General features: G+C 42.6%; 1 protein-coding gene across 2 annotated transcripts; it reads left to right on the top strand.

The window, feature by feature from the left end:
- Positions 1-860: 860 nt before the first annotated feature.
- Positions 861-24,358, top strand: LOC114432899 (mucin-5AC-like). Of its 2 annotated transcripts, XM_028400984.1 has the most exons (49): positions 861-931; positions 1,005-1,052; positions 1,135-1,396; positions 1,510-1,624; positions 1,716-1,806; positions 1,883-1,986; positions 2,264-2,492; positions 2,617-2,742; positions 2,822-2,939; positions 3,031-3,169; positions 3,298-3,408; positions 4,013-4,082; positions 4,479-4,616; positions 5,007-5,171; positions 5,245-5,339; positions 5,426-5,552; positions 5,693-5,945; positions 6,074-6,126; positions 6,344-6,444; positions 6,553-6,704; positions 6,793-6,931; positions 7,044-7,154; positions 7,386-7,565; positions 7,671-7,910; positions 8,079-8,235; positions 8,720-8,848; positions 8,928-9,078; positions 9,171-9,214; positions 9,292-9,507; positions 9,587-16,122; positions 17,734-18,052; positions 18,144-18,283; positions 18,373-18,544; positions 18,635-18,882; positions 19,183-19,366; positions 19,489-19,672; positions 19,887-20,065; positions 20,143-20,212; positions 20,296-20,426; positions 20,670-20,704; positions 20,794-20,962; positions 21,125-21,223; positions 21,325-21,368; positions 21,480-21,602; positions 22,411-22,509; positions 22,948-23,076; positions 23,543-23,582; positions 23,742-23,865; positions 23,973-24,358. In XM_028400984.1, the coding sequence occupies exons 1-49, from the start codon at positions 871-873 to the stop codon at positions 24,193-24,195; spliced, it is 13,173 nt and encodes a 4,390-aa protein (XP_028256785.1). In that variant the 5' UTR covers positions 861-870; the 3' UTR covers positions 24,196-24,358. The 2 variants fall into 2 exon arrangements, with proteins under 2 accessions (XP_028256785.1, XP_028256784.1); XM_028400983.1 differs by having other exon boundaries at positions 9,587-18,052.
- Positions 24,359-26,544: the final 2,186 nt, after the last annotated feature.

Raw genomic sequence — 26,544 nt, 5'->3', positions numbered from 1 at the left:
CCAAGTTTGCAGCAGCAGTGACTGAAAGCAAAAACAGTGCACAAAAAGTAGAAAACTATGGTACCTGGACATTATTGTTGATAATAAGTTGAGTTGATCATTTCGAGGAGGTTTAGGAAAGAGGACAAAATATGTGGACCTGGCAGCTAACCGTCAAAGACAGGGATGGAACGCCAGTCTCTTCACCAGGCTCTAGCGCTACTGTGGACACCCTACTGTGGACACCAAAGGAACAAAGGCATCAAGACAGTCTTGGAGGAAGCAGAGGGGACTGCCCAATGGCTGTGGTTAAAGAGGCTCTGTATGTGAAACATGGCAGAGCATCCTACAGGGACACAAAGTGTGGCCTGATCATCCCAGAGAGGGTGTCTGATGGTAAGACCCAAAACACTCAATGACCTCAAGTAAATCACAGATGATGTGTCCAGATTGCAATTTGTCAAAAAGTAAAATTTTAGAACAATAAATTTACAGTAAAACATCTGTATCTGGTGCATATATTTTTAATTTGTTAAATGTGAAAATGTAACACTAACCTCCAATTAAAACAGTGAAATCATGTACAATCAACACTACAAAACATTGTGGCTATTTGGTGCATTAGATGCACAATAGTCTAGCCATATAGTCTGTCTTTGTCACAGATGTGGGCTGAACATCTGTTTGCATGATCTGATCTGATCTTTGTGCATAAATGAGAAGAGTGAACAGGGACTGTGGAAATACATGGAGCAGGGCAGGGCCAGCAATAATGAATCACTACACAAAACTAAGGGACTGCCACTCCTTTACCTGCGGAGACCTTGCCCCCTGATATAAAGGGTTGAGCATTTTTCTCATCTTCCTCAGAGTTTCTGTGGTGAAGCAAGCATGGCCAACAAGTGGCTGCTATGGCTGAGCTTCTCTGCCATCATAGCTGCTTGGCACAGCGGTACGTACATAATTCAGTCAAATATGAGACGACTTTGTATAGTGTTTTACATACTAACTAACTCTTTTTACAGAGGCAGCTGTGAGCACATCCCTGCCCCAGATTCTTGAAAAAATAACAGGTGAGCTCATTGGTGAACTTGTTCCTTACCTTGTGCTGGGTGTTAGCAGCCATTCATGTAAACACCTGATCTGTCTCTACAGATGTGAGTCCCATCCACAATGGTCAGGTCTGCAGTACGTGGGGCAACTTCCACTTCAAGACCTTTGATGGAGATGTTTTCCAGCTGCACTCTACCTGCAACTACATCCTAACATCCTCATGCAAAAGCACCTACAAGGACTTCAACATCCAGATAAGAAGAGGAGAGTCCGACGGCCAGTCCACCATCAAACACATCATTCTGAAGCTGGAAGGTTCAGTCGTAGAACTGTCCAATGGCACGGTCCTCATCGATGGCAACATGTGAGTGTGCACTGAAAAACATACATTGCTCCACCAAGGAAACAGCTGACATGTCTTCATCCACTACCCTTTTTTCCTGGAAAAAACTAAATAGGGACTTTCTTTTTTTGCAGAGCCGTCCTACCTTTCAGTCAAGCAGGAGTGCTCATTGTGAAAACTCCCACCTATATCAAGATCAAAGCAAAGCTAGGGTTGACTGCTATCTGGAATGAGGAAGACTCTTTCTTGGTAGGGTTGTGGATGCACACAAAAGCCTGTTATAGGCACTGTTTTATTAGAAATAATAGGATGTTGAAGTTAACTGATTTACTCCTCATAGGTGGAGCTAGACCCCAAATACAGGAACCAAACCTGTGGTCTTTGTGGAGACTTTAATGGAGACAAGCTTCACAATGAGTTCTACAGTCATGGTAAATCTGAACCCACCTATTAAAAGTCAGTATATTTAGGCAGAACTGAATTATGACTCATGTATCATTCAAACAGGTGTGGAAATATCTCTCATGGACTTTGCTAACTTCTGGAAAATGGATGGTCCAACTGAAAGCTGCTCTGACTTCACAGTGGAATCAAACAGCTGCAACAACACGGTGAGCTCTATAGAAAATATGAATAGAGATACAATATTATCAGCAAGGCATTGGTATCAGCATGTATAGGCCTTAAAATAAAAAAAATATGTATAATATTCTTAATTACACAATTATTATTTTTTCTTTCTCAGTGCTTTAATACAAGATTTATTCTGCCAGTGACTCATTTTTATATATAACTGGCTCGTATCTAATCAGCACTCCACGACACATTTGAGCACGTATTTTTCCTGTTTAACTTACTGTGTGTGGTCTTTATGTCCCTGTGCTGCAGAGACCTCTGTGTCAGCAGATCCTCACAGGCCCGGCCTTCAACAGCTGCCACAGCCTGCTGGACGTCGACTCCTTCACCTCAGCCTGTGTTGCAGACCTCTGCCACTGTGGCAGTGGGGAAGGTGACAAAGTAGATCCCTCCTGCCTGTGCAATACTGTGTCTGAATTCTCCAGGCAGTGTGTCCATGCTGGTGGAAATCCCCAAAACTGGAGGACCAAAGAGCTTTGCTGTGAGTACACAAATCAGAATGTCTCAAGATATTTGGGGGGATATACCATTTGTGGTAAAGTATTTTAGATGTAGGCTAGAGGGGTAGTACTGTCTGTGTGAGTGACTGTCCGGTGTTTTTATAGGGAAATCATGTCCCCACCGAATGGAATACAAAGAGTGTGGGAGTCCCTGCATTAACACCTGCTCCAACCCAGACGCTAGTCATACCTGTGACAACCATTGCATCGATGGATGCTTCTGCCCAGCAGGTGCACCAGAGTCTAACCTCATATGCACACACAGTGTGTTTGAAAAAACTGAGTGTTTACAGTTGTTGATTGCTTTCAGGCACGGTCCTGGATGATTTAAGTGAAAAAGGGTGTGTTCCAGTGAGTGAGTGCTCCTGCAGCTACAACAGCAAGATCTACAAACCCGGAGAGTCCTACTCCAGCAACTGCAAACAGTGGTAGGTTATCAGTTTGTCTCGATGTAAAGAACAATATGGAACATGTGTGTCTATCCAAAGGCATTCAAGGTTATACTATGTGTCCCGACAGTGTGTGTGAGAGTAGTCAGTGGGTGTGTAAGGAGGAGAACTGTCCAGGAACCTGCTCTGTGGAGGGAGGAGCTCACATCAAGACCTTTGATGAAAAAATCTACACCTTTCATGGCGACTGCTCTTATGTTCTGGCTAAGGTACAATACCTTTCTTTTAAAATGATCCACTATGACTAGCTATATGCAGGTATTATTATGTAGCCTTTGCTATAGGCTATTTGTAACATCAGCAGTGCTGTTGAATAATATTGCCACTATGTCTGCAGGACTGCAATGGAACACAATTTGTGGTGCAAGGAGAATTAGTCCAGTGTGGACTGACTGACAGCGAGACCTGCCTCAAGTCTGTTACCTTGGGTTTGTCTGGGGGAGCTAATGTGAGTTGGATACACATAGACACATACACTACACACTAACACTAAAAACTAGAGGGATAAGAGGAAGAGGGAAAGAAGGGAGGAAATAAACAGGCAACAGTGGCGCAGTGGCGCAGTGGTATAGCAGGGTTGTCCAATAACCGGAAGGTTGGTGGTTCGATCCCAACTCCTCCCTAGTCACTGTTGTGTGTTCTTGGGCAAGACACTTCACCCTAGCCTGTGGCGCGCCTTGCTAGTCATTGTATGACACTGCTTGTGCAGCAGCCGTAACGAATTTCCCTCTGGGATTGATACAGTATCTAAAATAAAATAAAAAAAAAAAATAAACAGGGGTGGGCTAGCTATTTCTTTTGGAGGTGCACAGGCCCAAAGCCTCTGTCAGCCTCTTGTAGATTAGGATACTGAGGGCCCGATAACCATGACAACATATTTGGCACTGCTCACACACACACACAGCTGATGTCGATGAAGTCATAAGTGCCTGCTCTTTGTGCTGTTAAAACACAGTGCTTCTACACAATGTGTTACAATACATACAGTTTTGTGAATCCTTTACAATTTTCTTCCAAAATACCAACAATATCTTGTATTCTTTCATATACAGGTCATCACCATCCAACCCAGTGGCCAGGTTTTTGTAAACGGCATCTATGCTCAGCTACCATTTTCTGCAGGTGAGAGCTGCTTTACTGATTAGAAGTTTCATTTTGTCATATTTATTCTCTGAATAACACATTGAGGCAAACAAGATTAGCCTGTAATCAATGTTGTTTTCACTGCACCAGCAGCACCTGCTGGTCAGGTGCAGCAACTACACAGAGATGAGTAGATTTTGATCACAGTAAAGGAAAGGTGCAGGTGTATTAGTGGAACTTGACCCTTTGTGGGTCACCATCATGATGAAAAGTGATTTTGTACATAAATGAAAGGTCAGGCTGTGTCTTCCTGTAGACTGTATAAAACTCATTGTGACGCTCTTTGCTGGTTGGTAAATGCATATTTCCACATGAGGTCACTGTAACACCACCATAGCTCATACTGTCACTCTCGTCCTTTTGTCTCACCCCTAGCTGGGATCACTGCCTTCAAAGCATCCTCTTACTATGTACTGGTACAGACGTCTGTTGGAGTTCTACTGGAGGTGCAAATCAAGCCAATCATGCAGCTTTACATCACAGTGACCAGCGGCTACCAGGCCAAGACCTGTGGTATGTACACAAAGGTGTTCTAAATCACTGTTGCAGAAGAGAAGCATCTTCTGTATGGCTTCTGTATTTGTCTTACATACAATTCCTCCAGCACCCAGGTATATGTTACACACTTGTTTAACCCTTTTTACCCCACTCCTCTGCTCAGTGTAGGATCATTGCAATATAACGTCCTGAACCTCTGTGGAGGTTGCAATCATGGAACAAGTACAGGCAGAGGAACACAAATCCTTAAATATTCACAAAAACACAAAATGGTGGTAAAGCTCCAAAGAAGATGTTAAAAGCACTTTAGCAGTAATGGTTCTTTTAGCAAACCATTCCACAAACTCAATCCAGTTCTGATTTTATTTGAAGACTTGTTATTTACATGACACTGTCTGCCTGCAGGTCTGTGTGGGAACTTCAACAATAACCAGGCCGATGACTTTCTGAAGCTCAGCGGTGTCAAAGATGCTACAGCGGCTGGATTTGTCAACAGCTGGAAGACACATGCTGGGTGCCCTGATGTCAAGAACAACTTTGAGAATCCCTGCAGTCTCAGTCTGGATAACGGTAAGTGGGCTGACTCAAATTATAATTACTGTAAAGTATTCAGAATGACTGAGGATGGTCTTTTTGATCACAGAGAAATACGCCCAGCACTGGTGCTCCATGCTGACTGACCCTCAGGGAGTGTTTGCCTCCTGTCACTCTGAGATCAGGCCTGAGTCTTACAAAGAGGTATCACAGTGTCTGTGTATATGTTTCTCTCAGGTGTACATGTACATGGCCTCTTCATACTGTTTGTGTATTTTGTCTTTTCACAGAATTGCATGTACGACAGCTGTAACTGTGAGAAAAGTGAGGACTGTATGTGTGCTGCAGTCTCTTCTTATGTTCACGCCTGTGCAGCTGCAGGAATCCAGATCAGTGGATGGAGGAAAGTCATCTGTGGTGAGCAGTGGGCTGTGGTGAAACAGAAGGCTTTTATGCATGGGGCTGTAGACTACATGGAAATAAGAATGGCAGTGTTGCAGTCCTTATATGTGCTTTGATTTGAGTCTCTTACTAATTGTGTGTTCTGGCCTCTTCAGGTAAATATGCTAACTGCCCCAGCAGCATGGTGTACTCCTACAACATCACCTCCAGTGGTCCCACCTGCCGCTGCATCAGCACCACAGATCTCAGCTGTCACTCCTCCTTCCCGCCTGTGGATGGCTGTACCTGCGCAGAGGAAACCTTTCTGGATGACTCTGGGAAGTGTGTCGCATCTAAAGCTTGTCCCTGTTATGACAAAGGCTCAGTGGTTCCTCCTGGTCAGGTCATCAATAAGGAAGGGATCATGTGGTATGGAGCCTATATAGCTTTTTTTACTGTTAGATTTTGATCCTTTTTGAGGAACAGTTAATTATTCTTGTTTACAGAGGATGCAATATAAGGTGTCTAAATGTTTTTTCTATATCTTTCCACACTAGCACCTGTAGAGAGGGCAAACTCAACTGCATTGGGGAGTCTGTAACACAGCCATGTAAGTAACCTTAGTACCTCCTTTTCCAAATTTTAAGAATTTCCATTGACATACTGTGATCACATTTAAGTTGTGGGTAAGATCGGTTTGTGCTGGAGAACAAATTTGAAGAAATTCCATGAAGGCTTTTTAAGGATATTAAGTTGGCCAGAAGGGGATGAACAAAATTATATGTGGTTTGTTTCCCACAATGCTTCTACATGTCTTGTGTCAACAGCCTGTACTCCTCCAATGGTGTTCTTCAACTGCTCTGCTAATGGTCCATCTGCAAAGGGAACTGAGTGTGAAAAGAGCTGTAACACATTAGACATGGCCTGTGTGAGTCACGTTTCAAGGACAGAGAGACATATAAAGGGCGTATATGTTTTTGATTTGAAAGAGAAGTCAAAATTTTAACACATGGATGTTGTTTAATATTTTTTCCAGATGACCACGGTTTGCGTCTCCGGCTGTATGTGCCCATCTGGAATGGTGTCTGATGGAAAAGCGGGCTGCATCAAGCCCGAGGCCTGTCCCTGTGTTCACAATGGCATCTCTTATCAGCCTGGACAGACCACCAAAGTGGACTGTAACACCTGGTAGATAAATCATGAGTAAAAAAGAAATGTGACTTCCATCTGTGACTGACGTACAAAAACCAAACTGAAACTCTGACTGGATTTACAGCACTTGCAAAGACAGGAAGTGGCACTGCACTACCAACCAGTGTGACGGAACCTGTTCTGTCTACGGTGATGGACACTACATGACGTTTGATCAGAAGCGGTACACTTTTGATGGCAGCTGTGAATATATTCTCACTCAGGTATGGATGCACACAAAAGCAGTTACAAACACTGGCTAGAATGCAATGTTTTTGAATTCAAAAGTCAAGGAGCCTGATTTATATTATTTCCTTGTATGCGTACCCTTCACAGGACTACTGTGGCAGTGCTGTGAGTAATGGAACATTCAGAGTGATCACCGAGAATGTTCCTTGTGGAACCACTGGAACCACCTGCTCCAAAACCATCAAGATCTTTCTTGGGGTAAAAAAAAAAAACACTTACAAAACCTAAGTGTTACCCTTACCTAAACTGAAACCCTATCCCGGGTCACTATCTTACATAAATACTGGCATTGACAGAATATAAATGAAATTGATGAGCTCCTCAAGGTCGACAAAATATTGTGGAACAATTTTAAAAATGTGTAAACAACTGAGTTTTAGAGAAAATGGTCAATTTTGACCAACAGTCGCTTCCTTCTCTTTTGTTTAGACTGCAGAACTTATCCTAACAGAGGGAAGCTATCAGCTGCTTTCAAGTGGAAATGAAGACACAGTTCCATTCCAATACAGCACTATGGGCATCTACCTGGTAGTTGAAGCTAATAATGGACTTATTCTCATGTGGGACAGGAAGACCAGCCTCTTTATCAAGCTCAGTTCAAAATATAAGGTAAAACTACAACTTGTTAAGGACGGTTTTGCTATTTTAATAACAAATAAACACAAGCTTTATTTTGAAATTTATTTTAAACAACATCATATATTACTCTTTAAGGGCCATGTCTGTGGGCTCTGTGGCAACTACGATGGCAAGGCAAACAATGACTTTACTACAAGGTGTCATGCTGTGGTGGTGAACCCCCTGGTGTTTGGAAACAGCTGGAAGAACCTACCAAGCTGCCCTGATGCTGAAGTCATCACCACCCCCTGCACTGCCAACCCATACAGACAGTCATGGGCTCAGAAACAGTGCAGCATCATACAGAGTGACGTCTTTCTCGCCTGCCACTCCATTGTAGGTCCCTGTTGATGTGTTGTTGTTAAAGTTATCATTCTGAAAACTGCAGGACTAGTAACGATGATATCCAGATGAAGAGATTACATAACCAACATTGTCATAAGGCATAGTAGTAGATGCAATATTGCATTTTAAAGTAACCCTACTAACACAGCTTGTCTGTAGGTGGATCCTGCTCCATACTATGAATCATGTGTGTTTGATTCATGTGCCTGTGACACTGGTGGAGACTGTGAATGTTTCTGCACTGCGGTTGCCGCCTATGCTCAATCCTGTAATCAAGCTGGCATCTGTATCCAATGGAGAACCCCCAAGATCTGTCGTGAGTATCCAGGATGAAAGTGTATTGTGGTAAAATCACAGACAGCATTAGGATGTACATGATACAGCCTTTTTCTTCTGATCACAATACAGATATTTGGGTTTTGGGTCACTACCGGACTTATATTTTTTTCATTGTAGATAGTACTCCACATTGTAGCTCTATGTGGTTGTTATGAGTTGAGCTTTAAGGTGTGCCACACATTCTGCTATGGATGACCAAGCATGCCTTGCAAATGCATCATTAAAATGAATTATATAGATATTAAGTCAATATCAGAACAGATATTAAATATTAGCATTACACTGGTGCATCCCTAAGTAGCATATATTTCATATTGCTTGTTTGAACCTGAACCAAAAACCTTAATGTACAATCTGAACCACCACCAACTTTTTCATAGGAGTGGTCCACCACTAGTGGTTACTAAATTTTCCAACCTGGAATGATTCCACACTAAAGACATTTATTGCATTTTTTCTAGCTCTCTTCTGTGATTACTACAATCCTCCTGGTGAGTGTGAGTGGCACTACCTACCATGTGGCTCTCCTTGCATGAAAACTTGTAGGAACCCTTCAGGCAGCTGTTCTGCACAGATTCCTCCTCTAGAAGGTACAAAATGAATGTTTTTTTAATGTTACTATGCTTACATGATATGTGCACTTTTTGACCCTCTATTTGTTTTAAATAGGTTGTTATCCAAAATGTCCTCCTGAGATGCCCTATTTTGATGAGGATACAATGAAATGTGTATCAAGAGAACAGTGTGGCTGCTACGATAAAGAAGGAAAACACTATAATGATGGTGACAAAGTGCCAACCACTGAAAACTGTCATACTTGGTAGGCCATGCATATAGTTAAAAATTGTACCAGTTAAGGTAATATGACTCTGGGATAACAACCAAAGATATGTTTCATATTTTTCTCTGCAGTACATGCAGCTCAATGACTATCCAGTGCCACTATAATCCACAAGGTATGAAAAAAGGTGGAGAGCTTGTAAGTCAAAATATATATTTACTATAATAAGAATGCATCTTCTCTTTTTTACAGCCTGCACTTGCACATACCAGGGTAACAAATACTCCCCTGGCACAACCATTTATAACACAACAGATGGACATGGTAACTGCATAACAGCAGTGTGTGGGAACAATGGTACTATTGACAAGAAGTCATACCCATGCCCAGTACCTACAACACCCACAGTGACCATTACTACACCCAGCCAGTCTACAACCACCTTTGTGTTTACAGCAACCACACCAGGTAAATGTGAGGCATTCATTTTGAGACATATTATGTATAACTACCATATAACCAAAAACTGTGTTGTGTGTATCCACAGAACCAATTACAGTTACATGTAATCCTTGTGAATGGACGCCATGGTTTGATACCAGCTTCCCAACACTGGGAAACCACGGAGGAGACAGTGAAACGTATGAAAAGATTAGACAAGCAGGGCAAAACATATGCGACAATCCCATCCAAATCCAGTGCAGAGCTGAGAAATTCCCAAATGTCACCGCTGAAAAGGTGGGGCAGGTGGTGCAGTGTAGCCTGTCAAAGGGCCTGACATGCAGAAATGAAGACCAGTCAGGTCCACTGGCCTTGTGTTTTAACTACCAAGTCAGATTTTTATGTTGTGACTATAGTGTATGTCCATCGACTCCTCCTTTTACAACACCTCCAATTCCAACAACAACACCTACAACTACAACCAAGCCACCTACAACAACCACACCTTCTACCACGACTAAAACAACTCAGCCACCTACAACTACAACAACTTCAACCACAACAACTACACCTGCAACATCGCCTCCCTCTACAATACCTCCAAGCTCAACCACAAAACCTCCAATTATAACAACAACAGAAATTATTACTGAAACGCCTTGCCAGGAAATATTATGTTCCTGGTCACAGTGGATAAATTCAGACTACCCTGAACATGGATTTCAAGGTGGAGACAATGAAACTATCAAAGAAATTATTAAGAAGGGATATGACATATGTGAGAATCCAGTAGAAGTGGAATGTCAGGCTGTGCAATACCCAGGAGTCCCCCTGAAGGAACTGGAACAACGAGTAACATGTAATAATAAGGTGGGACTGCTTTGCAGAAACAACCAACAGTATCCACCTATATGTTTAGACTATGAAATAAAGGTAAAGTGTTGCAGGACTGTACAATGTAACACAACAACAAAACCTCCTGGCACAACAACTCAGCCACCTACAACAACCACAAAACCTTCTACAACAACTAAAACAACAACCCAGCCAGCTACAACAACAACCACAACACCTCAGCCACCTACAACAACTACAACTCCTTCTACCACGACTGAAACAACTCAGCCACCTACAACTACAACACCTTCTACCACGACTGAAACAACTCAGCCACCTACAACTACAACACCTTCTACCACGACTGAAACAACAACACCCCAGCCACCTACAACACCTTGCCCTGAGGGACAGGAGGTTACATGTAGTTGGTCAAAATGGATCAATCTGGGACAACCCACATCAGGCCCGGATGGTGGAGATAATGAGTCCATCCAGAAAATCATCTCAGCTGGATATCAAGTTTGTTCAAATCCAGAAGAAGTTCAATGTAGAGCAGTTCTCCAACCAGATAAGTCCATGTCAGAGGTGGGACAAGATGTGACTTGCAATACAGATGTAGGTCTCATATGCAACAACAGCCTACAGGGGCTTCAGCAACAGTGTTTAGATTATGAGGTAAGATTCAAGTGCTGTGTGTGTACAACTCCAACAACAACTCAGCCACCTACTACAACTACAACGCCTTCTACCACAACTGAAACAACTCAGCCACCTACAACTACAACACCTTCTACCACGACTGAAACAACAACTCAGCCACCTACTACAACTACAACGCCTTCTACCACAACTGAAACATCAACCCAGCCACCTACAACAACTACAACGCCTTCTACCACGACTGAAACATCAACCCAGCCACCTAAGCCACCTACAACTACTACACCTTCTACCACGACTGAAACAACTCACCCACCTACAACTACAACACCTTCTACCACGACTGAAACAACAACACCCCAGCCACCTACAACACCTTGCCCTGAGGGACAGGAGGTTACATGTAGTTGGTCAAAATGGATCAATCTGGGACAACCCACATCAGGCCCGGATGGTGGAGATAATGAGTCCATCCAGAAAATCATCTCAGCTGGATATCAGGTTTGTTTATATCCAGAAGAAGTTCAATGTAGAGCAGTTCTCCAACCAGATAAGTCCATGTCAGAGGTGGGACAAGATGTTACTTGCAATACAGATGTAGGTCTCATATGCAACAACAGCCAACAGGGGCTTCAGCAACAGTGTTTAGATTATGAGGTAAGATTCAAGTGCTGTGTGTGTACAACTCCAACAACAACTCAGCCACCTACTACAACCACAACGCCTTCTACCACGACTGAAACATCAACCCAGCCACCTACAACAACTACACCTTCTACCACGACTAAAACAACTCAGCCACCTACAACTACAACAACTTCAACCACAACAACTACACCTGCAACATCGCCTCCCTCTACAATACCTCCAAGCTCAACCACAAAACCTCCAATTATAACAACAACAGAAATTATTACTGAAACGCCTTGCCAGGAAATATTATGTTCCTGGTCACAGTGGATAAATTCAGACTACCCTGAACATGGATTTCAAGGTGGAGACAATGAAACTATCAAAGAAATTATTAAGAAGGGATATGACATATGTGAGAATCCAGTAGAAGTGGAATGTCAGGCTGTGCAATACCCAGGAGTCCCCCTGAAGGAACTGGAACAACGAGTAACATGTAATAATAAGGTGGGACTGCTTTGCAGAAACAACCAACAGTATCCACCTATATGTTTAGACTATGAAATAAAGGTAAAGTGTTGCAGGACTGTACAATGTAACACAACAACAAAACCTCCTGGCACAACAACTCAGCCACCTACAACAACCACAAAACCTTCTACAACAACTAAAACAACAACCCAGCCAGCTACAACAACAACCACAACACCTCAGCCACCTACAACAACTACAACTCCTTCTACCACGACTGAAACAACTCAGCCACCTACAACTACAACACCTTCTACCACGACTGAAACAACTCAGCCACCTACAACTACAACACCTTCTACCACGACTGAAACAACAACACCCCAGCCACCTACAACACCTTGCCCTGAGGGACAGGAGGTTACATGTAGTTGGTCAAAATGGATCAATCTGGGACAACCCACATCAGGCCCGGATGGTGGAGATAATGAGTCCATCCAGAAAATCATCTCAGCTGGATATCAAGTTTGTTCAAATCCAGAAGAAGTTCAATGTAGAGCAGTTCTCCAACCAGATAAGTCCATGTCAGAGGTGGGACAAGATGTGACTTGCAATACAGATGTAGGTCTCATATGCAACAACAGCCTACAGGGGCTTCAGCAACAGTGTTTAGATTATGAGGTAAGATTCAAGTGCTGTGTGTGTACAACTCCAACAACAACTCAGCCACCTACTACAACTACAACGCCTTCTACCACAACTGAAACAACTCAGCCACCTACAACTACAACACCTTCTACCACGACTGAAACAACAACTCAGCCACCTACTACAACTACAACGCCTTCTACCACAACTGAAACATCAACCCAGCCACCTACAACAACTACAACGCCTTCTACCACGACTGAAACATCAACCCAGCCACCTAAGCCACCTACAACTACTACACCTTCTACCACGACTGAAACAACTCACCCACCTACAACTACAACACCTTCTACCACGACTGAAACAACAACACCCCAGCCACCTACAACACCTTGCCCTGAGGGACAGGAGGTTACATGTAGTTGGTCAAAATGGATCAATCTGGGACAACCCACATCAGGCCCGGATGGTGGAGATAATGAGTCCATCCAGAAAATCATCTCAGCTGGATATCAGGTTTGTTTATATCCAGAAGAAGTTCAATGTAGAGCAGTTCTCCAACCAGATAAGTCCATGTCAGAGGTGGGACAAGATGTTACTTGCAATACAGATGTAGGTCTCATATGCAACAACAGCCAACAGGGGCTTCAGCAACAGTGTTTAGATTATGAGGTAAGATTCAAGTGCTGTGTGTGTACAACTCCAACAACAACTCAGCCACCTACTACAACCACAACGCCTTCTACCACGACTGAAACATCAACCCAGCCACCTACAACAACTACACCTTCTACCACGACTAAAACAACTCAGCCACCTACAACTACAACAACTTCAACCACAACAACTACACCTGCAACATCGCCTCCCTCTACAATACCTCCAAGCTCAACCACAAAACCTCCAATTATAACAACAACAGAAATTATTACTGAAACGCCTTGCCAGGAAATATTATGTTCCTGGTCACAGTGGATAAATTCAGACTACCCTGAACATGGATTTCAAGGTGGAGACAATGAAACTATCAAAGAAATTATTAAGAAGGGATATGACATATGTGAGAATCCAGTAGAAGTGGAATGTCAGGCTGTGCAATACCCAGGAGTCCCCCTGAAGGAACTGGAACAACGAGTAACATGTAATAATAAGGTGGGACTGCTTTGCAAAAACAACCAACAGTATCCACCTATATGTTTAGACTATGAAATAAAGGTAAAGTGTTGCAGGACTGTACAATGTAACACAACAACAAAACCTCCTGGCACAACAACAACTCAGCCACCTACAACAACCACAACACCTTCTACAACAACTGAAACAACAACCCAGCCAGCTACAACAACAACCACAACACCTTCTACAACAACTGAAACAACAACAACTCAGCCACCTACAACTACAACACCTTCTACCACGACTGAAACAACTCAGCCACCTACAACTACAACACCTTCTACCACGACTGAAACAACAACACCTCAGCCACCAACAACACCTTGCCCTGGGGGACAGGAGGTTACATGTAGTTGGTCAAAATGGATCAATCTGGGACAACCCACATCAGGCCCGGATGGTGGAGATAATGAGTCCATCCAGAAAATCATCTCAGCTGGATATCAGGTTTGTTCAAATCCAGAAGAAGTTCAATGTAGAGCAGTTCTCCAACCAGATAAGTCCATGTCAGAGGTGGGACAAGATGTGACTTGCAATACAGATGTAGGTCTCATATGCAACAACAGCCTACAGGGGCTTCAGCAACAGTGTTTAGATTATGAGGTAAGGTTCAAATGCTGTGTGTGTACAACTCCAACAACAACTCAGCCACCTACTACAACTACAACGCCTTCTACCACGACTCAAACAACTCAGCCACCTACTACAACTACAACACCTTCTACCACAACTGAAACATCAACCCAGCCACCTACAACAACTACAACACCTTCTACCACGACTGAAACATCAACCCAGCCACCTACAACTACAACACCTTCTACCACGACTGAAACAACTCAGCCACCTACAACTACAACACCTTCTACCACGACTGAAACAACTCAGCCACCTACAACAACTACAACACCTTCTACCACGACTGAAACAACAACTCAGCCACCTACAACAACCACACCTTCTACCACAACTGAAACATCAACCCAGCCACCTACAACAACTACAACACCTTCTACAACAACTGAAACAACAACACCTCAGCCACCTACAACAACTACAACGCCTTCTACCACGACTGAAACAACTCAGCCACCTACAACTACAACACCTTCTACCACGACTGAAACAACTCAGCCACCTACAACAACTACAACACCTTCTACCACGACTGAAACAACAACACCCCAGCCACCTACAACACCTTGCCCTGAGGGACAGGAGGTTACATGTAGTTGGTCAAAATGGATCAATCTGGGACAACCCACATCAGGCCCGGATGGTGGAGATAATGAGTCCATCCAGAAAATCATCTCAGCTGGATATCAGGTTTGTTCAAATCCAGAAGAAGTTCAATGTAGAGCAGTTCTCCAACCAGATAAGTCCATGTCAGAGGTGGGACAAGATGTGACTTGCAATACAGATGTAGGTCTCATATGCAACAACAGCCAACAGGGGCTTCAGCAACAGTGTTTCGATTATGAGGTAAGGTTCAAGTGCTGTGTGTGTACAACTCCAACAACAACTCAGCCACCTACTACAACTACGCCTTCTACCACGACTGAAACAACAACTCAGCCACCTACTACAACTACAACGCCTTCTACCACGACTGAAACAACTCAGCCACCTACTACAACTACAACACCTTCTACCACAACTGAAACATCAACCCAGCCACCTACAACAACTACAACACCTTCTACCACAACTGAAACATCAACCCAGCCACCTACAACAACTACAACACCTTCTACAACAACTGAAACAACACCTCAGCCACCTACAACAACTACGACGCCTTCTACCACGACTGAAACAACTCAGCCACCTACAACTACAACACCATCTACCACGACTGAAACAACTCAGCCACCTACAACTACAACACCTTCTACCACGACTGAAACAACAACACCTCAGCCACCTACAACACCTTGCCCTGAGGGACAGGAGGTTACATGTAGTTGGTCAAAATGGATCAATCTGGGACAACCCACATCAGGCCCGGATGGTGGAGATAATGAGTCCATCCAGAAAATCATCTCAGCTGGATATCAGGTTTGTTCAAATCCAGAAGAAGTTCAATGTAGAGCAGTTCTCCAACCAGATAAGTCCATGTCAGAGGTGGGACAAGATGTTACTTGCAATACAGATGTAGGTCTCATATGCAACAACAGCCTACAGGGGCTTCAGCAACAGTGTTTAGATTATGAGGTAAGGTTCAAATGCTGTGTGTGTACAACTCCAACAACAACTCGGCCACCTACTACAACTACAACACCTTCTACCACGACTGAAACAACAACTCAGCCACCTACAACAACGACACCTTCTACCACAACTGAAACATCAACCCAGCCACCTACAACAACTACAACACCTTCTACCACAACTGAAACAACTCAGCCACCTACAACAACGACACCTTCTACCACAACTGAAACATCAACCCAGCCACCTACAACAACTACAACACCTTCTACCATAACTGAAACAACAACTCAGCCACCTACAACAACGACACCTTCTACCACAACTGAAACATCAACCCAGCCACCTACAACAACTACAACACCTTCTACCACAACTAAAACATCAACCCAGCCACATACAACAACTACAACAACTAAAACAACAACACCTCAGCCACCTACAACAACTACAACGCCTTCTACCACGACTGAAACAACTCAGCCACCTACAACTACAACACCTTCTACCACGACTGAAACAACAACACCCCAGCCACCTACAATACCTTGCCCTGAGGGACAGGAGGTTACATGTAGTTGGTCAAAATGGATCAATCTGGGACAACCCACATCAGGCCCGGATGGTGGAGATAATGAGTCCATCCAGAAAATCATCTCAGCTGGATATCAGGTTTGTTCAAATCCAGAAGAAGTTCAATGTAGAGCAGTTCTCCAACCAGATAAGTCCATGTCAGAGGTGGGACAAGATGTGACTTGCAATACAGATGTAGGTCTCATATGCAACAACAGCCAACAGGGGCTTCAGCAACAGTGTTTAGATTATGAGGTAAGGTTCAAGTGCTGTGTGTGTACAACTCCAACAACAACTCAGCCACCTACTACAACCACAACGCCTTCTACCACAACTGAAACATCAACCCAGCCACCTACAACAACTACAACACCTTCTACCACAACTAAAACAACTCAGCCACCTACAACTACAACACCTTCTACCACGACTGAAACAACTCAGCCACCTACAACTACAACACCTTCTACCACGACTGAAACAACTCAGCCACCTACAACTACAACACCTTCTACCACGACTGAAACAACTCAGCCACCTACAACTACAACAACTCAGCCACCTACAACTACAACACCTTCTACAACGACTAAAACAACTCAGCCACCTACAACTACAACACCTTCTACCACGACTGAAACAACTCAGCCACCTACAACAACTACAACACCTTCTACCACGACTAAAACAACTCAGCCACCTACAACTACAACACCTTCTACCACGACTGAAACAACAACACCCCAGCCACCTACAACACCTTGCCCTGAGGGACAGGAGGTTACATGTAGTTGGTCAAAATGGATCAATCTGGGACAACCCACATCAGGCCCGGATGGTGGAGATAATGAGTCCATCCAGAAAATCATCTCAGCTGGATATCAGGTTTGTTCAAATCCAGAAGAAGTTCAATGTAGAGCAGTTCTCCAACCAGATAAGTCCATGTCAGAGGTGGGACAAGATGTTACTTGCAATACAGATGTAGGTCTCATATGCAACAACAGCCTACAGGGGCTTCAGCAACAGTGTTTAGATTATGAGGTAAGATTCAAGTGCTGTGTGTGTACAACTCCAACCATTACAACTACAACTACCACAACAAAAAGGACATCTACCACTGAGCCTCCAAAAACTACAACTACACTTCCCCCAACAACCAAAACAACTACAACTCATCCACCTACACCCACCAAAACTGAAACAACTACAACCCAACCTCCTACAACTACAACCACAACACCTTCCACCACAACGCAGCCAACTACAACTACTGAACCTGTATTGACTGGGGGAACCTCTACCCCAGTTACTGGGCAACAAACCTGCAACTGCAAACATGATGGTATAACATTTCCTCCTGGTAAGTTTGACTGGAAGTCTACATAAGGTGTATAATCCACACTTCAATATCCTGCACAATATTCATCAACCTTCCTGTGTGTCCTTTTCAGGCTCCATTGTTTATAATGTGACAGACAATGATGGCTACTGTTACATCGGTTACTGCAATGAGAGCTGCATTGTGGTCCCCAAACACTATCAGTGCGGTACACCAGATAAAGACTGTACTCATGTCAAACCACCACGAAAGGTACTTGGAATTCCAAACATTGTATTTTTTGTCTTAATCATAAAATGAAAACATGAAATTTGGATTTTGACCCTCTGATTCCTCCATAGGATGGTGAAACATGGGAGGAAAGTGACTGTCGTACAGGAAAATGTGATAACGGCAAGGTGACGTATAAACAGAAAGAATGTCCAACTCTGAAGCCTATCACCTGTGAAAACAACTTCCCTACTGCAGTAGTGAAGGATGCTGATGGGTGCTGTTCTCACTATGAGTGCCAGTGTAAGTTTGACCTATTTAAATGTAAAGCATAACAATATATGTTGGTATAATCACATGGTGATGGACAACTCATATCTTTATTATGTGAAGGTATCTGCTATGGCTGGGGAGACCCTCATTATGTCACCTTCGATGGAACCTACTACCCCTTTCAAGGCAACTGCTCCTACTGGCTGGTCAAAGAGATTTTGCCCAAATACAACTTCAGCGTTATGATCGACAACTACTACTGCGGTGCAGCTGATGGCCTGTCCTGTCCCCAGTCAATCACTGTGTTCTACAATAACTACAAGATCTTTATTACCCAGAAGAATATCAATGGCATATTCACAAACCAAGTAATTGAAATTTTGTTCCAGTCGATATTATTTCTATGCCTATAGTACATTTGCAACCAGCCGTTTCTACGGTCTTCAGTAGATGTAACCTACAGCGACAAGCTGTTGCCACAGCTTCACATCACACTTTTAGCATACTCAAATAACATATGAATATGCAAAATGTTTTAGCTTGTGGTTTATCCTTTGCAGGTTACAGCTGCAACAAAAACAAACTGTATTGTATGGAGAAGGGATTTCATACCACTAAGTTTGTAAAGGGGTATTAATTTTAAAATTTCTGATGTGCTTTTATTTTAGATTTCTGTGAATGACAAGCGAGTGAGCCCTATGTACCAGAATGATGACTTCCGTATAACTACCACCGGCATTGAAACGGTGCTTATAATCCCTGAAATCCATGCCAAGATTTCCTTCTCAGGCCTCATCTTCAGCATCTACTTGCCCTACAGTCAATTTTCTGGCAACACCGTGGGACAATGTGGTGAGTCCTGCACAGTCAAGTACTGTTAATACTGTGAGGATCTCAATAAAATCTATAGGACATTTTAATGGATTCCATTTTAAAACTATGGCATCACCATATACTGATCCTGGTTTCTACAGGCACGTGTGACAACAACCAGACAAATGACTGCATGTTACCCAATGGCAAAATTGATCCTTCATGTTCTGATATGGCACATGAATGGCACACTAACAGCAGTCACTGTCAAAATCCAGTTCCACCCAAACCAACACCTACGCCTGAGTATTGCAATGCAACCATCTGTGAGATTATCAAGAGCAGGTAGGAGGTGCAGTCCAACTCACCATGAACAATGTCAAGCAGGCTTAGGTGGGTGATTGTGGAGCTCAGATTGCTCTTGCAAGCTCTGTAAGCAAGCAAAACACCAGATACCATGCTTCCTGCTAACTTGATTAAAACTATCATAGCTACTTTTGGGCAGCTGTCTGTTTGGCATCCATCGCTGTATACAGCTAATGTATTGCCCCTTCTGCAGTGTGTTTAAAGATTGCCACAAGCTGGTTGACTACACCTACTTTGTTGTGGCCTGCGAGTTTGATGTGTGCCACATGCACGAGGATCACATCGGCTGCACCAGCATACAAACCTACGCTGAGGCATGTGCTGAGGCTGGCTTGTGTATCGACTGGAGAAGCGCCACCAATGGACTCTGTGGTGGGCACCTGCAATATATAATGTTAATCAAGAGCACTGAACATCACAACACTCATGATTTGTCTCTCTTTTTGCAGAATACAAATGTCCCCCTCCTAAAGTGTACCAGGCCTGTGGCCCTGTTGTGGAGCCTACCTGTGATTCCTGGTAAAGCAGCTCATCAGTTTCATTGAATGTCACTTTTCTTACAAATATACAAAAAATTATGATGCATGCTGTTGTTTCTGCAGGTTCAATGAGAAATTCATCTACTCTGTCGATGAGTTCAGTGCCATGACCACAGCGAATCTGGAAGGGTGCCACTGCCCAAATGGCACTTTCCTCCTATCTGCTAACTCAGACGAATGTGTGTCCACCTGTGGTAAGAGACCATAGTCCAGTTCTTTAGAGCAGGTTGTTAAAGGTAGAATTAAATGTTATAATATAACTGATGTCTACTGAAAAGTGAAGTGATGAACAGGGCCTGGTCAGGTGACTCTGAGGCAGAGAGGCAGAACAGGTCTGGTGGAGCATTAGAGGGATTGTAGGAAAACAAAAATCTAAAACTGTGTTAAGAGTATATAAAATGTGAACTAAACAATTCTTTATATTTTCCCCTGAACAGAAATCTGCCGACTGGAAAATGGAAAATGGACTGAGGTAAATCACTTGTGTACAATACTGGTGCTTCTTTATTTTACCTAACTGTGAGAAAGTGATTATTTAGCTGTACACGTCTACATTCTCAGGCCAATGCCACATGGAAAGAAGGCTGTAAGGAGTGTGTATGTGAGGAGGACACGCTGCAGGTCAGCTGCCATCACGTGTCCTGTCCTACACAGCCACCTCTCAGATGTGACCAGGAAGGCCAGGTTAAGGTCAATTACACAGATGGATGCTGCCAAAAGGAGAAGTGTGGTATGTGCAGATAGCAATGTTGCATACTATAGCCTAAATGTATATTGTACATTTTAACCCAGTCATGCAGAGTCTTGCCTTAACATTGATAATGTATCCTGTCCTGGGTTATTACCCTAATCCTTATAATGCTTGTATATGTCCCCTTGTTTGTTTGAACAGAGTGTCATGTGAAGCTGTGCTATGATTCTGTGCCATCATGTCCAGTTGGTTTTACTCCAAACACCACCATGGGCGTCTGTTGTGTCAAATACACCTGCGGTAAGTGTGCTTGTGGCTGTATGGTAAATTAATCTTTATGTATTTGTTTTTCTACCTTAACAGTATAATGCAATAATTAACTAGTCTGGTTGTTTACACAGTGCCCAAACAGGATGTGTGTGTTTTTAACAAGCAAGAATATCAGGTGAAACTTCACATCTACCACCTCTTCTGGTGTTATACATGCTGAACACTTTTACAATACTCACTACGATACATTGTGATGTGCTGCTCACCACTTTCACAACTGATTCAGGTAGGAGACCTGGTTCCCATGACGCCGTGTCAAAGGTGCATCTGTTCTAACCAGAAAGACGCCGTCAGCGGTCTGCACACATTTGAATGTCAGCCCATTCCATGTGACACATACTGTCCCTTGGTAAGAACAGGCCCTCTTTCCCTGCCTCTTGTTTACTTCTCTCACAGACACACTTGTACACATGCACACACACGTACACACACGCATGCACGCACACACACACACACACACACACACACACACACACATTTTTGACCACATCTCTCCTGCCTTTTTTCTCATTGGGAAATTACAATAAATGTTTTGTTTTTAGCTGGATATGTTAAGGGAAAAGATTGATGCTTAACCTTAGAAAAGGTGAATTTGAGCCTTATCTTTTTCATAACCAAACCAATTTTTAACTAACCAAGTAAACTGAAAATCACACATTTACTTGAAAAGAACTTTATGAGAAATAAACTTAAGGGATCATAACAGCTTCAACAATTGCTTTTCTTGGCTGAGTGAACATCACCTCTTTATTACCTGACATCAGATGACAAGGAGCACCACACCCATGTGTTAATGAGGAGGTGCAACAGTACAGCACAGGGAAGAGCCCTGATGTTTATCATAATGTGCTGATTATATGAGGATGTTTCCTAATTGCTATCTGGTTGCACCATACAGTTTGATCCAAAATCCATATATTTTAATTTTCTCTCTATAATACTATAAAATCATACTGTTACTGTGTAAATTAATCACTTAATTTATCAGTATGTATAGAGAGAAATAATAAAAACATGTGTATATATTACTCCCCTTTATGTAGTGGTTACATTATAATAATGTCAACCCCAAATCTTCTTGATGACATTGGTCTCATTGAGACCTGGTATGCTGGTTTTAATGTATATGTTTTGTTAACATGTGTGTTTTTGTTTAGGGGTATGAGTATCAGGTTGTCCTGGGCCAGTGTTGTGGGAACTGTGTCCAAATAGGCTGCATCATCACACTGTCCAACAACGTCACAAATGTATTAAAGGTATATGTGCGACTGCATGATTTATCCATCATACACTATTACTAATGTTAATTTAAGTTCATATTGTTGTGTATGTTCACAGTCAATCAGTCTGAATGCAGCATATGTAGAATTTATTAAAACAAATCTTAGCATAAAATAATAATATCAAATGAAAACTACTGTGTTTTTTTATGGTTAAAAGTTTTTCTCAAAATAAATAAATAAGTGTGTAATAGAGGTAGTGGATTCTATAGAAAGCTAAACATTCTGCACACCCCAATGGGTGAAAAATTCAAAGCTACTTTAGCAGCAGATCAACTCAAAATAGAAAGCAGTACCTTAAGTTATATATTTCATTTTGTTAGTATAATCAGATTAAATATTCCAAACAAGGAGGCGATGTGCAAAATAAGATCATCCACACAGGGACGCTGACATTGTTGTGTTATTCTTCAGCCTGGTGACATCTGGTCTCCTGCTGGGGACCCATGTGACAAATATGAGTGTGTGAAAATTGGTAAGCAGTTCATCACCGTTGAAGCTAAGATCGTCTGTCCACCCTTCCTCCCTGAAGAATGCATACCGGTAAAGTATACACACACATGCACACTTTAACTGACATACCACCAAAAACATTCACAAACATAAAGAATAGATTTGAAACCCTTCTGGTAGCCAAGGAGTGTGAGTGGAGCTGAGGTGCTGAGTAGTCACAGAAGCTGGCATGTGCTTGTCGGTCAACGTAGACACACCCATAATTTGTTTTAATGTAATTAAAACAAATTAATTATAGAAGAAAATGCTATAAAAGGAATTTATCTATAGAGACCATTGTTTCTGTACTATGTTTATTTCTGCTATATAACTGGAGATTTTAACATTGAGGTCTATGGAGACTGACTCAGAGGCTGTGTGGGCTTCATTGCCTGAGAGGGTGGTGTTTTGGGTTGTAATAAAAAACACTAAAGACACTTTCACCTATAAATCTGCACAAAGAGAAGCTCGATCCAACTCCAAAACTAACATGATTGTGTGTGTGTGTCTCCTGCAGGGAACAGAGACTGTAGCTCCAGATGGATGCTGCCATGTCTGTATGTATTAACACTACTGATATATGTATTAACACTACTGATATATGTATTAATACTACTGGTTGCAAAATGATGATGCATATCATTGTGCAACCACCTGGCTGTTGTAGGCACTTGGCTCCTTTACGGCACTAATCATGATTCTCCCACCCACCTCAGGTATTCAGAAAGGTCATCCATGCAGTGTCTTCACAAATGCTGTGCACCTGGAAAGCAAAGGCTGCCAATCCAGAGAACTAGTCAACATCACATCCTGTAGTGGCGCATGTGGTACTTTCACCTCGTGAGTACCCCTTCTATCACCAAAATGCATGATCCTACATTTCCCATAAAGCATCTTCCTTTTTTAAATTCTTCTGCTCTCGCTTTTTCTGTGCTTTCTCCTCTCAGCTACTCTACCAAACTGAGGTCTCTGCAGCACACGTGCTCCTGCTGCCAGGAGCTGGCCACGTCTGAGCGGCACATCCAGCTCTCCTGCCCTGACAGCACTGAGATCACCTACAGCTACACCCACATTGAATCCTGCGGCTGCCTCAAAACAGACTGCTCTGCGTTCAGCCGTGGTGAAGCGACCAATACTTCCAGCGTCAAGTCACGTCGGCGCAAGAGATGAGAACAACATGATTAACAGCATCGCTAAGAAACATGAATTTACAGCAGCACCGCATGCATGATTCAGCTATTTAAGTCTGATGTCATAGAAACAATAGTTTTTGCTTGTTAGGATTAGAAATCTGTGCTGATCTATATAATAAAGATTAGACTGTAGCTGCAAAGGTTTGTGTCTGTCGTGGTTTCTTACTGCATGTGCACACCTGTAGATGCCTTCCTAAAAGGAATTGGTCAAACTCACCATGAATCACCGTGGTGAGGGGCTCATCATGATGGTAGCTGACAGTGGCGACCATGGAAGGGAACACTTTCCATGATCTTACCCTTATGCTGAAGTCTATCCTTAACCAGTAGTTTATAATGGCTTTTATTCTCACCCAACCACAGGTAAGAATAAAACACAACCATTGACAAAGTAAAAACAAAACGCATGGTGTCAAGATGACCCACAGACACCTGGATGAAGCTCAGTGGTGCTGCTTGTCCATCCCACCACCATCCCTAACCTGCTTCCTGACTTTGGCTGCTGTATTGCTCTCATGATAGCAAACCATCAAACAATACAATCAAATGTTCTGTTAGCATTAATGTACCTATACACAATATTTTGAGCAGGACATGATTATCAGTAGACACTGACCTAAAAATATTAGATAAGATTAACTGTCCCCACAGTATGCTTCAAATGTCATTACATCAGTCAGCTTATAATCGGGTAGTAGTGTGTCTGCAGTGTGCCAGATTTGAAGGATCTTAAGGCCTTAAACTGCTAGCATTGTTGCTATGCACTGGCATTAACCCTTTAACTACAGGCTTTATTATATTATTATTATATTATGTTCTTTGCAATTAGGTAGAAAATATGAGCAAATCAGTACTGGTTCTCACCTGAACAATATCAACATAACTGCCAGTTTTCTTTCTTTTTTATCAACTGACTTAATTAATGTATGAAGTATTAACTCAATGAGGTACAGAGTGCAAAGATTTGCACAGCCTTCATTTTTGGTCTGGTATAAGGTGTCAACAAAAAACTGATCCATGAATTGTTATTGTCACAGTGTCTGCACATTGCAGTTCAGGTGTGCTGATGTTTTTTTTAGTGTGACATCCCTGTGTATCTGGGAAACTGTGTGTGAGATTGATTCTAATCAAATATGAAACCGTGCATGTGCATTATGTTTCCTTAACTTTAACCTATGGTAACATCCAGTCACCTCCACACATGCAGGCTGTAGCCACATCCTGCTCCCAGTTTACCTCCTATCTTAGAATATTTGTCCAGGACTTGTAAGATAAAGGTCTCACAGAAAGATGAGGGCAGAGCTGTGATGACACAGAAGCCAAACACAGCAGCTGAAAGCAGCAGCACACTCAAACACTCCCAGTGTGATACAGTACCTTTAGGAAAGGCGTGTGTGTACAGCACACAGCCAAAGTCAGATCCCTTTACAGACCAGTGGGTGGAGGCAACAGGGAGTCACCGTCAACAAGGATGTGTACTTAATTTAATATTTATCCAGGTATCTCAATGACAGCAAATTTTTTCCTGACATACAGAAGCGAGACATTTGCTTTTCCATGTTTTGAAAGGCTTATCTTACATAAATATCCTAAAATAAAATACAAATCCACACAATATTAATTTAAGTCTACTTTTAAATGAACTGAGATTTTATGCATAATACACAAAGACTTGCTGCTCCATCACTACCAGTCTTTGATTGTAGCCCTAAGGGGATTTTCCATATAGTTTGTATAGCATTCAATCACAATTCTATTTGTATTGTATTTGTATTTATACACACCCGAGCATAACAGTATGTTAAGGAGTGCATGGGACGTCAAACATCAAACATTTAGACTGTGGGATTGAAACAAATGATCCAGATAAATCTGCTGCAATGATGCAGGACAGCATGTTGTCAGTAGAATGAACAAAAACATGCTTCTGCAGTCACATCACAATTTGAGATTTTTGTTGTTTCCTGATGATGACATTGTGATTTTTTTTGCATAATTAGCCCTGAATAATCTAGCGACTACTCCGGGGTGCCCGCCTCTTGCCTATTGACAGCAGGGATAGGCTTCAGCCGTCCCCATGACCCTGTAATTCAAGACAAAGTGGGTTATGAAAATGGATGGATGAATCTTGCCTATTTTATCAAGAGCTATCATCAGGTCACATCTTACTGAGTGGCAATTGCTGCCTGTCTATAAATCTCTTAGCCATTTAGCACCCACGTACATGGTAGTGCCTACTGACATCTAAAGAGTTAGAACTGAACATGGTAAAGCAGTAAAAAACCAAGAATAATCTCAAGGTTTTATGCTGAACGTACCCCAACTC

This window comes from Parambassis ranga, chromosome 3 (assembly GCF_900634625.1).
Source record: "Parambassis ranga chromosome 3, fParRan2.1, whole genome shotgun sequence".
Lineage (NCBI taxonomy): Eukaryota > Metazoa > Chordata > Actinopteri > Ambassidae > Parambassis > Parambassis ranga.
Note: the sequence above shows the minus strand (reverse complement) of the source record. Positions and strands in the feature narration are given on the sequence as shown.